A 16,735-nucleotide genomic window follows, 5' to 3' on the forward strand; every position below is an offset into this window, starting at 1 on the left:
ATAATTATTAATTACATGAGACCATTTGTTATTTATCTCCTAATATGCTATAGAAGAAGCCAATCTTTAATTTTATATAATTTCAAATTTTAATAGTGAAGAATTTAAGTACCTATGTAGTACATTTATTTTTAAGAATGTTTTAGAGCTGGACACAATGACATGTAATCTCAGCTACTTGGGAGGCTTAGGTTGGGGGATCACAAGTTCAAGACCAGCTGGGCAACTTAGTGATACCCTGTCTCAAAATTTTAAAGAATTTTAAAAGACTGGGTATATAGAGTGTCCCTGGGTTCAATCCCCAGTACCACAAAAAAAAGTATATTTTTAATATTTCCACTAATATAACATTTAATTGAATTGAAAAACTTTAAGGTATTTAATAAAATTAAATTTAAAACATGGGATTCTCATAATCATACCTTATGACAAAAATAATTTTAATATCCATTATGGTTTCTGAAGAAGCAAAAGAAATGGCAAGGTTCCTGGTGTTGTATCTCACATCTTCCACTTATTTCATAATGCACACATTCAGAGTTCTTTCCTAAGTATTCTAAAGTCCATTTTTAGTTTTCTTTTTCCTTGGAACCCTTTATAAACAAGAGATTTTATAAATCCAAGTGGAAATAGAATTTTAAATCTTCTTTCTAGGGATATAGAGGAATCACCTGCTTCCTAGTAGATCGTGATACAGAAGGCCTTCATATAGGGAAAGCAGAAAATAAACTGGGTATCAGAGCTTCTTCCACCTGCCCAGTAACATTTGAAAATGTCAAGGTGGGTATTTAGAATAATCAGTAAAGTACTGTGAAAGGAGCTTCGGGTGGTACCATAGGGAGTGTGGGTGTGCAAGAGAGCTATCAAAATACTAAGTGGCAAACGGTACGCACAGGAGAGTGTTTTGTGGAATCCTAAAAGTGCTCTTAGGTTAAGTTGTCACCAGAGTACTTTTCATAGTAGTTTAGACCAGAATGGAAACCTTTCTGCCCAGTAACTGGCTCAGAATAAAATGCTGAGAATTAACCTGTTATGTTTTATAACTTGCATACTTCTGAATGACTACTACTTTATAAAGCTTGGTGTACTTGTGAAGGAAGTCTGGTGTCAGTGCACCATAGGCCACAAGATGGGGATGTTGCTCAGTGAGAATGAAGAGTAAGGAGGTAGCACCCCACAAAACAAGATAGCTGGAGTGCTGAGGCTGAGGCTCCAGAGCTTTTACACAGGCATGACAGGTTGTCATGGGTTTCCCATCACTCATAGTGGAGCTTGATCTTCATGCACCTGTGTGTCTGGGGTGGGGGTAGGAGATAACTTTATAGTTGTCATTTGGGTTTGGCTACTTCCCTCCCCTGACCTTCTGATTCTCCTTTTTCTTTCCCATTCTGCCCTGCTCCCTCTCCTAATTGCCCATATTATAAAGCTAAGTATTTTTTATTGTTCCCAATCTGAATCTTTAATCTTATTTTCAAGTACATTTTAGTCTGTTTTCTCATTCCTCCTTTTTTCTCTCTTTTGCATGCACACAGGTATGTATAAACACACTACACACATGCCTCAGTTGACTTTTAAAAAAGGATGAATCATCTCAACAGAAGAAAACCTTATTATTTTACAAGTACTTCATGTTTTTTATAGTTCCTAGTGATGTTATCTTACACTATTAATATACAGATAAGAATTGGAGGAAAATTGTTATTTATGCAATTGATGAATTGTTCAACATTCCCTTTTTCTAGAGTCATTCATTCATTTATGGAGCAGACTGCTAGGCTCTGCACAATGCAATAGTGAATAACCGACTTGGGGAAGTAGTTGTAGAGACTTGGAGAAATCAGCAGATAATCTCATTAGATTTTAATAAGTACTGTGATCAGGTACTATCACACAAATTGGAAGTATATGAGCCTTTAAATATGTGTGTAATCAAATCAAATTATGTCAAATTAAATTGAGAAAAAGGTGCACATTTGTATTTTCAGGTTCCAGAAGCCAATATCTTGGGACAAATTGGCCACGGCTATAAGTATGCTATAGGAAGTCTTAATGAAGGCAGAATAGGAATTGCTGCACAGGTAAGTCAAATTGTAACTCTTCCACAATATGAGCCAATTAAAATGTAAAAATAAAGAAATACAGTAAGACCAATGAGAATGTGGAAGCTTTTGAACACAAGATGGCACCCTTCCTTTACATGAGATGAAAGAATGGCTTGTTATTTCAGATTCCACTTTAGTCAATTATGTAAGTACCCAGAGAACCAAACAATGGCTTAGTGATAACATGTTTTCTATTTTGAGAACACTGAAATATTATCTAATACCTGACTCAATAACTTCTAAAATGTATTATAAGTTAAATATGTAATTTTTATAAAATCAGCATCTCAAAGCATGAAATTCATTCTGGAAGACATCTTTTAAATTAAGAATAAATACATGTTCTCTGTGATCTCTGACTCAAACAATGAAAGACTCACTGCTTAGTGTTTTACAAGTGTGAAAATGGAGCAATTTTTTGTGGCACATGAAATAAAACAGCCATAAATAAATACACAGTGTAATTTGAGAATTACTCAAATTTTTACCAGATTTACCGTATTGTATATATTCATTTTATATTAAATTACATTATTTTCTAGATTAACGAAATGAATAAAGGCTTTAGTTTATTATATATGAATATCTGAAATTCAATTTAGAGCTTTTAGATTTTGATGTACATTGATATACATTAGCAATTGGAATAGTTAAATGTTAGAGTATTACTCCAGATATTTTCCTGCTGCTGTTACTTTCTTAACAAACTGTTCATTTTGGTGCTGGTAATTAAGTCCAGGGCCTTGAACATGCTAAGCATGCCTGCTACCCCTACTACTGAACTACATCCCCAGCCCAACAGAGTGTTCTTTAGATCAGTAATTAACCTAAGTTTCCCACAAAGCTAGGTAATATGTTACTAAAGAGCACTGGCATATCTATCCTTTTTAAAGTTTTTCTGTGATTTAATTTCATCAGATGTGGCATTAAAAACTACAGTACCAGACCTGATTTTTCCCAGGCATTTAAATAATAGAGATATTCTGGCAGTAAAATACACAGCATGGTCTTTAGTCTAATTACTCCAAGTTATCTTATAACCTAATGAAAAGTTAAGGTCAGATAGTAATTATGTCTCTGTGGATGGCTTTTAGAGGAAGAGGCATAGGTAAAAGAGTGAACTGAGGTCATCCATCCTCAAAACACTGCAGTTGGAGAAAATTTGGTTCTTCAGTATTTTTCATGGAAACATTTTACTGAGATGAAATAGCTTATTTTGATTAATAACTAATGACTTCAGTTTTTGTGTCAGTATAGGCTATTGTTTCCATGCTTTAAACTCTAGTTATGACTGGCATCATCTTTTCTTATAGCCAGAAGCATTGAGCCTACTGCCTCACTTTAAATTGGGGTTTGTGGGGGTTTTGTCCCTTTAATTTTCTTATGTTCTTTTTTTGTTTTTGTTTTGTTTTTTGTTTTCAAGTACTGGGGATCAAAGCCAGAGGCACTCTACCATTGAGATACATCCCCAGCCCTTTTAATTTATTTGATACAGGGTCTCGCTACTTTGCCAAGGTGTTAAATTTGTAATCCTCCTGCCTCAGCCTTCCAAGTCACTGGGATTACAGAAATGAACCAGCATGCCTAGCTGTTTCTTTAATATTTAACATTATCTTCTGTTCTGCAGAGAGTTCAAAGTAAAGGCTAAATGAAAATATGAATGAACACTAATGAAATATTGATGTTTGTGGGCATTCCCCCTAAAGCTTTAACTATTGATTTTTTTTCCTTTTTAAAAACCTCCATAGTTTGACATAATTAGTGATTTAATAGCTACCTAATGTTGAAATTTAGAAACCATTTATAAGCTCAAATAATTCAATAGATATAGAATTGATTAGCAGTGACATAATTCAGCTAAAATTGTTAAATACCATCCCTTATTCTTCTAACTTGTAAATTAATGATTTTACCAGATGCTATCAGTTGTTCTCAACCTTATCTGTGCATTAAATCACCCAGAGTTTTAAAATGCTGATGTTTAGAACACACTTAACCACCTCCTCCACTTCCAAGATTTGGATTCAGTTCTTATACTCAGATGTTATACCCAGGCATGGATTTGTTTTAATCAAGTTCCCCAAATGATCCTAATGTGCATCTAAGTTTGGGAAATCCTGTTCTGTTATGTTCTGATGTCCCTTCCATTGGAACTTTCATTAATTATAGGCAAAATGGATAGGAAGGTAGAAGGTTAAGAAGTGATCTTCCATATTTGACTTCTGGAAGGACTGGAGAGGACATTTATTACTGTCTTGAAGGCCAGTTCTGGGCAGAATTTCTGTGGCTCACTTTGTGCCTAGAGGATCAGAGCTTAAAGAAAAAGATTCCTAAACAGTAGCTTAGTTGCATGAATACAGCCATGCCAGAAGATTTACTCTGTCCTAGAATTAAATACACTCATATTTATATGACACCAGTCCAGATTTTCTCCCAGTTACTGGAAGTTCAGTTCTATAAATGCAATAGATGAAGATGTGTAGTTAATACATACCTCAGCACTTCGGTAGATCAAGTTCTCCTCCTACTCCATCTGTTCAATCTGCTAGAAAAGTAATTTATGACTTGGGTAACTACAACCATAAACTTGTGGAAAAGTGAGAAATTCTGGTTTTCTTTTCCTTCTTTTTTTTTTAAACAGATGCTGGGACTGGCCCAAGGATGCTTTGACTACACCATTCCATATATTAAAGAAAGGATACAATTTGGCCAAAGAATATTTGATTTTCAGGTACATAATTAGACTGTTCTACTATCCCAGACTCTCCTCTCTTCCAGTTGATAAGGAGCTTTGTTGAAAATCCATGGAGGGAATCACTGGAGGGGATTTTAATGGAGGGAGGAGGGCAGGAATAGGCCTCTGAGCATGCACTTGTACATGCTTTGATCTTTGTCAAGGGTGGAACTGTCATCCTTGTGTTCCAGCTGTGCTGTGACATGGGATGTCTTGGTGAATTTTTCAGAGATTTCTCCTCACTGCTTCGTAAGTACAGGACATGAAGTCTGAAGTCAGACTTCATGGGTTCAAATCCTAGTTCTGCTACTTGCACATTGTGTATCATTTTATCTGAAATGCTTGGGAGCAGAAGTGTTGCAGATATCAGGTGTTTTCAGATTTTGAAATATTTACATAGACATAATAAGACATCTTGGGGATGGTCCCCCTGTCTAAACACAAAATTCATTTGTACCTCAAATACATCTTATATACATAGCCTGAAGGTAATTTTATATGACGTACTTAATGATGTTGTACACAAAACAAAGCTTCATGTTGTAGATTTTTTCATTTGTGGCATCATGTTGCCATTCAAAAATTTTCAGATTTTGGGACATTTATGGATTTCACATTTTCAAATCCGGGTGTTCAATCTGTCATAGCTTTAGGCTTTGATCACTCTAAGCCTCAAATGCCTCATTTATAATATAAAGATAATATGATATGAGACATCCTATTTTAAATTAGATATGTGTGAAGTGTTTAACACACTTCATGGTGTAATAGTTCTCAGTAGATGGTAAAACTCGTCTTAAGTGCCCTAGTCAGACCAGACCCATGTGGTAATCTCAGAGGGCACCTTGACACATGCATCTTACTGGAGATACAGTTTGCTAATGCAATTGAGATACTCTGAACCAGACATTTTGGGAAATACTGGACTGGTCCACTGATAGGGCATTCAGGGATTCCTTGATGGCAAGGGTATTCTTGTCCATATTGAGGTCTTACCAGCGTCAGGACAGCCTGTAGAAGCAGCTTACCAGGCATTGCAGGCACCCTGAAGTGTATTACCTAAAATTCCAGAATAATTACTTTACATAGTTGCAAAAACCTCCCTTTTTATTTTAATAGTCTGAGTTCCAAGTATAATTTCTTACTATACTATCAGCTCTGTCATGCTACATTGTCTTCAGGTTTATAATCACTAGACATCACATGAGCATACTCAAACTGCATGTGTGGAGATATAAAGCCATGGACATGCAGTTAATCCAAGACCCAGAGACTGAGCATGGCACACCTGACCAGAGCCTGCACAGCCCATGCTGTCATCCCCATGCTATACTCAGGAAACTGAGGCACTTGGAGGGCAAGTTTTCAAGGTCATGTTACTAGTATGGTACCAAAATTACAGGTTTTTGTCTTAGTTTTTGGTCTTGCATTTCATTGTACTCAAGTCCTATCTCAGAGCCATCTTCCACATAGCTCACAGCAAGGACAGAAGGCGAGAAGGGTTTGAGGAGGCTGTTGATCTTCTCTGCAGGAAACACCCAGGAAACAGTGTTTACATGTATGCATATACGTATAATATACACATTTATATATGTGTATATACATATATAAATATATACACATGTACACCTGGGGGTCAGATGTACTAACAAGTGTAATCACAAAGACAGTTTTAGAAATACCTGGGGTGAGTAATTTTTTTGAAACTTAGAAATTTGATCCTAAAAACCACCATTAACTATATAAGCTTTGATTAAAGTTAGTAGGGTTTTATGTATTTCGTCTCATTAGAATGATTTGGGTTTGCTTTGCATATGTTCATTTATTTCTTACTCGGGAGGGTAAAGACCAGACCTCCTCCTTACTTCTTTCAGTTTGTCGAACATGCTCTTCATGCCAGGCCCTGTGCTCACAGTGTATTTAGGGAACTAATATGCAGCAACAGTGTGCTCTTTAGGGAAGGAAACACAACCACTATCCCTTTTCTGCCTTGTGTGTACTTACTAGAATAGACAACATGGATGGTGACTGTAGATTTAAATGAACTGAATGTATTTTATGAAAACAGTCTGAATCTCTGAGTTTCACATAAGAAGCTAGAAAAACTTTTCATAACATTGATATTGGCATAGAAATAGACAAATTGACTGATAGAACAAAATAGAAAGGCCAGAAATAGATCCATGCAGGTATGCAAATTGATATATATTAAAGATGAAATTGTAAATAATGAAACTATCCTTACCTCACACCATATGCAGAAAATAGATTTCAGATGTATTAAAGGGATAATGTAAGAAGCAAAACTTTAAAAATCACAGGGGAAAACAGAATAAAACACATAAGAACTAATCATAAAGGATAAAATTGGTGAATTTGACTACCAAATTTCTTTCCCTCACAAGATGCCAGGAAGTATTTTACTCAGCATTAAAAGAGAATAAAATCATGGCATTTGCAGGTATAAATGGATGGCGTTGGAGAATATCACGCTAAGTGAAATAAGCCAATCCCAAGAAACCAAAGGCTGAATGTTTTCTCTGATAAGTGGATGCTGATCCATAATGGGGCAGGAGGCGAGGCATGGGAGGAATGGAAGAACTTTGGATAGGGCAAGGGGAAGGGAGGGGGCATGGGGGTAGGAAAGATGGTGGAATGAAATGGATATAATTACCCTGGGTACATGTATGACTGCACATATGGTGTGACTCTACTTTGTATACAACCAGAGAAATGAAAAATTGTGCTCCATTTATGTACTATGATTGAAATGCATTCTGCTGTCATGTATAACTAATTAGAACAAATAAATTAATTAATTTTTTAAAAGAAGATGCCAGGAAGTAAAAAGATCATAATGGAGAAGATATTTGTGTTACACATAGATTTGAGGGTGTTTGGTTTGTTACCATGTTTCATAACCTATATGTATGTAACTTAGTCTTTTTTATACACATCAAAATTTGATGTATCTCGTACCACAGACAGAAGAATCTACAGGGTATTTGCAAACAGTGCCATTTTTCTGCAGTTTATTCCTCCCTTTTGTTTAGGAAAGGCCATTCCTGGGATTATATGAGTACTTGCCCAATCAAGAGTCTGTCTTAACATTCAGCACAGATTATTATATTTATTTGTCTGTTCTCCCTGCAGGATGCCATAAATCAGAAGGACAGGGAACTCTTGACTATAATGTTCAGTGTGATGTCTGCATTGCTCAGCATAGTGCCTGGCATATACTAGCCGCTCAATAAATGTCTGGGTGAATAGATAAGTTAAGCATGAGAATCATTTCAGTCTATAATAAACATCTTGTGCCTAGATTTCCAGGAAATTGCTTATAACTCTAAATATTATCATTCATTTCTCACTCATTAAATCACTCACTTTTTTACCCTCAAAAATATCAGAGTGGTATGAGTTTTTTTAGTGTGGTTTTTTTTAAGTTCTTGTTCTGTTTTCTATAACCTTAAAGAAAGTGGTATCTGTTATTGGGTTTTTTAGTAAAGTCACATTAATAAAGTCACTCAAAGGGGGTGCTTCAAATATTCCTTCATTACTTTGCATTTAATATCATGTGATGCCTTGAGACCATGTGCAAAATCAGAATTTTCTTTTTTTATATACACATTTATTTTATTTATTTTTATGTGGTGCTGAGGATCGAACCCAGGGCCTCACATGTGCTAGGCATGCACTCTACCGCTGAGCCACAACTCCAGCCCCAGAATTTTCTTAATTCTATCAAATAAAGAATATAAAGTTTTGCTATTAGAGTTTAATTTAAGCTCAATTTTCATCATAAAAGAGAATTGAAAATAATTGTTAATAACACTCAGATTTTTAAATCTGACTTTGAGATATTAAATCTTGACAATTATAAAGAATTGCATGAGCTTTGAATTTTTCTGAGAAAAGAGCAATCTTGTAATGTCTTAGTTCATTTTTAGATTGGAGATTTTAAAGTATTTTAGAAATGAGTATGAATTTCCTTTGGGATATATTTTGAATCTGTCAGGGTTATATCTTCTGAAAGGACCAAAGCTGTCTCAAGAGATCCTAACTCTCCATCTTGGGCCTTGAATGTTACAGGGGCTCCAACACCAAGTGGCTCATGTGGCCACCCAGCTGGAAGCTACACGATTACTGATATACAACGCTGCTAGGCTTGTAGAAACTGGAAGACCATTCATCAAAGAAGCATCTATGGCCAAATATTATGCAGCAGAGGTAAAAAAAAAAAAATGGAATTTTTTATTTTTACCTTTCCACTTAAGAATGTTGACTGAACTCAGGTTTTTTTTTCAAGTAGGTAACATGGACTTTTCACTTCTGACAGTTGAAAAGCAAAAAAGCAAAGCTACCCTAGGAGAACATTTTAATTCTGTGGGGGTCTTGTGTTTTCATGAGTAGTCAGTTCAGGTAGCCCACCCTAACAAGTCCACAGAGGAGCCTCCTGTGAGCAGTGGTGTCAGGCCCATGGTTTCAGGTTGGGGCATGGAAGATGAGGTGTTAGCAAATGAGATTAAAAGCGCAAAGAAAAAAATTGTCTGTGTTTAATGTTTTCTGCTCATACTTAACATTTAAGGAGTTATAGTTTGACTGGAGAAATTAGCCACATCATTGAACAGCTATTTCCCAGTCTTGACAATATGTCTGATTTATTTTAAATACTCATTTAAGCTCTCCAATTGCTGGGAGCCATTAGCCAAGTAGGTATGACAATTTCCTTGCCAGCGTACCCCATGTTGCTGATATGTTGCAGTGACATTGAATGTAAGTGACCTTGCTCAAGGACCAAGGCAGATTAGGGTGTTCCGGGTTTTAAGATAATCTTGTTTAGGGCGTTCCCAGTTTAGGTTCCAGGTTTAAGGTTTAAGATTATTCCTGCTGGGAATAGGGCGTATCCTGCTGCCTGAGTTCCCCTTGAGTTCTCACGGGATTCAGACAGTATATTTTGGAGATAGAAGCCCAGTGGAAGTGAATTTGGGAGAGAAGGTGGATTTGGGAAGAGAACGTGGATTTGGGCAGAGAACGTGGATTTGGGCAGAGAACGTGGATTTCCCCAGAACGTGATTGTAGACGGCTGGTGTGAGTTCGGGAATAAAGAGTTGCTGTTTGAATCTACAAGCTGTGTGGTGGCTCGTGATTGTGTGCCCAGCCAGACTGCGGCATTTGTGCCCAGCCAGACTGCGGCATCCAATCCCTAAATTTATCCTCCTACCTTAACCTCCCTTGTGTTCCAACTAATGCGTCCAGCCTGTGCTTAACCTGCCCATCTACCCAGTGCACCAGTCAGAAACCTCAGTGTCATCTTAACATTCTCCTTCTTCCCCATGTTAAATCTGTCATCCGTTCTTGTAGATCTGCCTGCAAAAGATTTCTTGAATTTATGTACTTTTCTCTCCCTGAAACGTCTCCATCCAAGCAAGACATGTCATTTCTTCACCAAACTACTGCAGTCACCTAACTGCTATCATGGTTCCTGTTGCTGACTCCAAAGTATCCATGAGGTCATGTCACTCTCCACTTTAAACCTTTACTTCATTGCCTTCTCATACAAATATTTTTGTGTTAGTTTTCTATCACCACTACTGCAAATAACCAAAAATGAAGTGGCCTAAAACAGTGTAACTTTATTGTATCCCACTTCTGGTGGTCAGAAGTCTGAGATGGGTCTAACTGGGATCAAATCAAGATGTTGGCAAGCCTGCCTTCCTGGAGACTCCCAAGAGAATGTGATTCCAGCTTAGGTAGGCTGCTTGCATTCCTCAACTTCTTCCTCCTGTACTGTCTGTACAGCCAGTGCTGTAGCAGAGTTGAAGCTCTCCCACACTTCCTGTTGCCTTCAGTGATTGACTACTTTGCCTTTCTCTGTCCCTTATTAAAAAACCTTGTGATGACATTAGATCCACCCAGATGATCCAGAATAAAATCTCCATCCCAAGGTCTTTAATATAATCACAGTGGCAAAGACATTGCCATGTAAGGTAGCTTATTCTGTTCCTGAGGATTAGGCTGTGGGCATCCTGGAGGGACCAGTACCAATAGTCAAGCTGCTCACCCTCCTCTAAGGCCGGCCTACCCCTCCATTCTCTTTTTATCACAGCTTTCCCTGAACCCAGCCCATCAGCTCTCTCTCTCAGGTCCCTGAGGATGATGAGCCCCTTCTCCCCGTGGCACCTTTGCACGTGTTGTTTCTCAGATTAAAACATGCCCTGTAACTCCTATTTAGGTCTCAGGCTGTCTCCTCCAGTATCCCACCATGTAAATCACATCACTTTCCCAGCAAGCTCCTCTTTTGCCCTATGCAGTTTATCAGTTTCTGTGCTTTTGGTTTAATGTCTTTCTCTACGTGACCACCAGGACCAAAGGGGCAGTGACTGCTCACTGCCAACCATTGTATACCCACAGGCTGGCAGAGTATGCAGTATAAAGGACACCCTTGACAAATGTCTGCTAATAAATCATACCTAGTGGAAAGCATATGCGTGTGAGCAATTCTTTGGTTTTCTGGGTTGGGGGCGTAGGTCAGGTGGAGTGATTGCCTAGCATTCCAGTACTGCAGAAGACAAACAGAACACCAATATTCTGATTTTCTTAAGGAAAAAGGAATTTTGCAAATTAATAGGATACTTATATTAGAGAGAATGGTACAAAAAAATGCTAGTTTATAAAACAACTTCAGTCCTTCCAGTTGCCAGTAATAATAAATCCATGTTACTAAAATATCATTAACGAGTGTTTATAATCATAAATTGTGTGGTGTCATTATGTAACTTGCTGCTTGTTTTTTGGTAGATTGCAGGGCTAACAACTAGTAAATGTATTGAATGGATGGGAGGAGTAGGCTACACAAAAGATTACCCTGTGGAAAAATACTTCCGAGACGCAAAGATTGGTAAGTAGATTTTTTTTTACATTTTATTTTGTTGTTATTTTGGCATTTGAGCTATTATATTTGTTGATTTTATTTTACTGGTACCTTGGCATAAGTAGTTTTAATCTCTTCAGTTTATTGGCGCTCTTCTTGTAGCTGGATTTTTTTTTTTTGCCCACCTCTTCTATCTGAAAATTGAATTTGGATTTTAAAAACATCAATTTGTCTTTTTTAAGTGCCTCAACAGGCCTTTGAGTAAAACTGCATCAAGATCTACTATCTTAATTTTTCTTTTACTAAAAGTCTTAATATTTGTGACTAGTGTGATTTAATGCTGTTTTTTGAAGTAGGGTTCTAATTTCAGAAGCTAAGTGCCCTATCAGGCTGGAGTGGTCCAGTGCTCTACCACCTGAAAGGAAAATAAACACACCAGCTCAGACGCCACATGTTCCTCAGAGACAGTCAGAGCTTATGCATTGATGGTTTAGGAACCAGAATCTTCAATTGCTCCATGCTGATTCTGGACATTTTATAAGCCAAGGAAAATTGTCATCTTTTCTTGGTCAAAATGACTTTGTCCAGTACTTCCATATTCTGGGGACATTAAATAATGTGACTAGCAATGGATTTGAGCAACTACAGAGGTAGTGTTTATAGTTTTGTCTTCGACTCTTAGCTGTGGGTCCCTTCCTAATTGTTCCTTTTGCTTCCTCTCATTTAAGGTACAATCTATGAAGGAACTTCCAATATCCAGCTGAACACCATTGCAAAGTACATCGACCAGGAATACTGATGGCCCTGGGTCTGGGCCCCTCCTGAATGCCATTGGTCTAACATTCTAAACTCCTGTGCATTGTTGGGGGTATTAGGCTCCATGGCATTGTTGTGTTTTATTGAGGTCCCCAGTCCAGGTCTGTGGCCTTGGCCTTTTCCCTTTATGGGCACAGGAGATCATTTTTTAATTTGGGAAGAAATGCATCCATATTTTCTCCAAAATTGACTTAAAACTTATGTTAATATTTATATAAATTATCACTGTAATTTCAGAGTATACAAAAGCTTTGCTCTGTCAACATTTGGAAAAATGAAGGCATCAAAGTATTAAAAAAGTAGTTATTTTATATTTCTTCTAAATCTTTATATTACTACATCAGAGAAACATTTGTTACAGTCAACGATTTTTATTCGATACTTTATAGATTTTATTGTAAGTAGCCAAATGAGGCCAAAAATGATAGAAATTTATTTGGAAAAAATCTAAAACTTCTAAAAAAAAAAATCAGTGAATGGGTGGAAATTAAGGGTGTAACTTTATAGGTCTTATAATAAAGCAATATAATTTGCCACTTTAATTAACCTATATAAAAACTGCATTTCATAATGGTTTCAGACGATCGTTTTAAAAAATCTGTCTTTGCATTAATTTTCAACTATGAAGTTCAAATGAAGTTGTTTTAACTGAAAATGTCTAAAATTGTAATATTCATTCTGTTTTGCACTATTTTCAATAATATAATTTCTCTGTGTATGTGTTTTGTTTTTGTTTTGTTTTATGTGTGTATGTGGTACTGGGGATTGAACCCAGGGCCTTGTCGATTCGAGGCAAGCACTCTACCAACTGAGCTATATCCCCAGTCCTCTCTCTCTGTTTTGATTGAATGCTCTTTTCTCAAACTTTGTTATTGGGCTTCATCCTAAATAGTAACTAATTCAAAAATTGGGTTTTGGTTCAGTGATTCTCAAGAAAGAGAGATGTTGCCTCCATTAAGAAGCATATCAGAATTTTATAAGGAATGAGGGATAGAAGGAAGCTGTAGAGTTTGAAAAATCATAATCAACTTAAAGCAATTTTATATATGCGAAGACAAAAGTAAATATTTTTCTACAATACAAATGACAGAAAGATGGATCCCAACAAAATACATAGCAGGCAATGCCATTCCTTCCATATAGGGAGTCTCAGCAGGAAAAAACCCTCCAGGGTGGATCCTAAATTCTCACAGGAGGACAACAGATGAGAGTTTTGTATTCCCTAAAAAAGAGACATGGGTCAAACATGAGAATTGTTCCAAGCCTCATGCAATTTCACTGAAAGTAATCATTATTATTATTATATGGGGCATTTTTGTACTTTAATGAAAGGATAAATACTAAGAAAACCTGACATTTTCAAAGTAATTTTGCTTTACACATTCATGTTTATTGAGTTGTGTTAATTTCTGCAATGCAAATCATAGTTAAGTATTCAAAGTTGTGTAAACACAATTCAGGTAGGAATTACATTAAAATATTAGGAAGAAATAAGGACAAATTTAGACCTTGGTCCAAAGAGAGAGTCTGCTTTACATTCAGATAGGAAGATGATGGAAACCCCATCCAGTCTTTCAAAACAAAAAGACAGTCATTTGATAAGAGTAGGGGGTCAGTGAACTACCCTGGAAGTGGGTGAAATGCCCTGGGTGGCTTGGATATTTTTCATCTCTGATGATGTGGAAGAGAGGTGGATGTTACAGATGATGGAGGAAGAGCTGATATTAGTAAACAGAATCCCACCCTCTTCCTGTACAGTCGGAAACTTGTGAAAGTACAATTAACCTCATGTTTAAATTTGCAGTTATCAGAGGCTGCCGTATATATCTGGACCATGAGTGTATATTTAGGAATGATGAAGTTCTAATTTGTGGTGTATACTTTGTGCATGTCACAGAGAATAGTCAAAATTAATCATGTTCTATATTCTTGTTATTATATGATCTTATCATCTTCTGTTAGTGAATCATTGTGTTGTTTAACCAGAGAAGATACTGTGGGTTTTCCCTGTTGTTCTTTCATTATACCTTTTCTTCTGATAACCATGACTTTGGGATCTTTAAAATTTTCTATCTTGAGTTTGTGTCTGGTGGAGATCCAGCCTCCTGAAGCCTGTTGTTATTGTTTGTTACTTTGAGGATTGGGCTGTTAATTTGAGGATTGGGCTATTAGTTTGAGGATGGGGATTAGAAAGTAGAGAACTATTTGACCATATTTGGGGGTGGGGGGAGCTGGTCTTAACTCAGCTGCCATATTAGTATTGTTAGAGAATTCATCCATGAAAATGAATCGGTATCAAGAATTTTAGAATCATGGAAGGTTAGACCTAGAAAGACCTTAGAGAACCGCCCAGACATTTCCTCATTTTTAAAGTAAAGGATCATAGCCTTTGCTCTCCCAAGATTATGCAGGCACAAAGACAAGAATCGAAATACACTATTAACACTGTCCCTGTTCAACAGATCTTGGATTTCTTCCCTGCTATTGTGTGTTGGTTTATTTTAGATTTAACTGGTGAAGAATGAACATTTCAAGTATTAGGATTCATCCGTGTCTCACTTACATATATTAATCACTTGCTAAAGGCACTGGCATTTAACATGCTCTCCTAGATTGTAGCTGGGATCAAATATGAAGATTATTGTATGTGATCGTTTGACTTCGTTGTTATACTGTAGTTTAGTAAATGCACTCACTAGTTGTATTCTCGCTGCTTTATTTATGCTGATCTTTCATAAAGTGAAAGTTTTGTTTTAATGGTTTTTATCAGAATGTATTCACTATTACAAAATCAATATTTTATGATGAATGAAAACATAATGCACTAAATTAACTGGAGATTTTTGCTACTTTAATAAGACAAAATCGTTTACACATTTAGATGAAGAAAATAATGTAATTTTCCTGCAAGATAGATGCAACACTTTTGTTTACCAAGTCAATAGCTCGCCTCTCCTGTAAACCAAGTTTAAATTCACGACACTAAAGAAAAATTTACCAGTGTCCTCTACCCGCCCCCTGGCAAAATAATTAGCTCTTGAGTAGAGAAGTCACCTCTTTTTGAGCATATCCTCATGGTTCATATATTATCTGACTGATATTTAAGCCTGTGGCTTATGATTTACTTTTGGAAACTTTATGTTATTGTACTTTTTACTCAGTGGTACACTACAGTCTAAAGCCATAGAAGATTTCAGTTTATCTGACCCACTGTTTCCTACATTATTTTAGAAATCCAGATTTTCCTTTTGTCATTCAGCAACATGTTTGAGTAATTACTATATCGGAAGTACTATGGGCTCTGACCTGCCATTGTAAATGAATTAGAACAGCTCCTTATTTAAATGTGTGCCCACCTTACTGTCTTTTTAATGTTTTCATTGGTGTATCCTCATAAAAAGATGGAGTAGAAAACTACCAAGGTCAACCCAATTCAGAAGTACCCCCTCAGATCTGTTAGAATGACAAGTGCTAACACCTCTTAAGCTTCCCATGTGCCTGTGCCAACTGTCATACTTCATTTTTGGTACATATTAACTCATACAGCCTATGAGTTGGATGCTCTTATATCCCATTTTATAGGCAAGGAGACTGGGGCATAGAGAATTTCAATAAGATGCTCATTGGTACATGGCTAGAAAAGTATTGAAAAATAAATGAACTACAGAGTGCCAAGATGCCATCTCCTCCAGAGTTTCAACGGCAACATGCTATATGCCACAGGTGACTTTTTTTTCTTTTTGGTACCAGAGATTGTACCCAGGGCCACTCTAACATTGAGCTAAAGAGCTAACTCCTCAAACCTTTTTATTTTTTATTATTATTTTGTTTAATTTTGAGATAGGGTCTTGCTAAGTCACTTAGAGCCTCACTAAGTTACTGAGGCTGGCTTTGAACTTGTGGTCCTCCTGCCTCAGTCTTCTGAGCCAATGGCATTATAGGCATGAACTACTGAACCCAGCCACAGACGACTCTTCATATGAAAAAAATTTTTAAGAAAATAATAACTAAAAGCTACCCTGCTGTGTAAAGAATGACAAGAGAATATGATAAAAATCTGAGTGGTGGCTACGGGTTATTTAAATTGCAGGTATTTGTTACAGATAGCTCCCAATATAAAGAAAAAACATAATATTAACAACAGCAAAAAAAAAAATCGGGTGTGGTGGTGCACATCTGTAATCCCAGCAGTTTTGGAGGCTGAGGCAG

The 16,735-nt window shown here is 36.7% G+C and overlaps 1 protein-coding gene across 2 annotated transcripts in view; it reads left to right on the top strand.

Moving 5' to 3' along the window:
- Nucleotides 1-13,244, top strand: part of Acadsb (acyl-CoA dehydrogenase short/branched chain) — a 40,974-nt gene extending 27,730 nt beyond the window's left edge. The window contains exons 6-11 of one of the 2 annotated variants that reach the window (XM_046448797.2): nucleotides 655-780; nucleotides 1,986-2,078; nucleotides 4,744-4,833; nucleotides 8,929-9,066; nucleotides 11,638-11,737; nucleotides 12,439-13,244. In XM_046448797.2, coding sequence (XP_046304753.1) covers nucleotides 655-780; nucleotides 1,986-2,078; nucleotides 4,744-4,833; nucleotides 8,929-9,066; nucleotides 11,638-11,737; nucleotides 12,439-12,509 — 618 coding nt within the window. In that variant the 3' untranslated portion in view covers nucleotides 12,510-13,244. The remainder of the gene's footprint in view (nucleotides 1-654; nucleotides 781-1,985; nucleotides 2,079-4,743; nucleotides 4,834-8,928; nucleotides 9,067-11,637; nucleotides 11,738-12,438) is intronic. The other variant, XM_046448798.2, reaches the window with a different exon arrangement.
- Nucleotides 13,245-16,735: the final 3,491 nt, after the last annotated feature.

Source organism: Marmota monax, unplaced genomic scaffold (genome assembly GCF_021218885.2).
Source record: "Marmota monax isolate L192 unplaced genomic scaffold, Marmota_monax_Labrador192_F-V1.1 WCK01_AAM20220418_F8-fsc00076, whole genome shotgun sequence".
NCBI lineage: Eukaryota > Metazoa > Chordata > Mammalia > Rodentia > Sciuridae > Marmota > Marmota monax.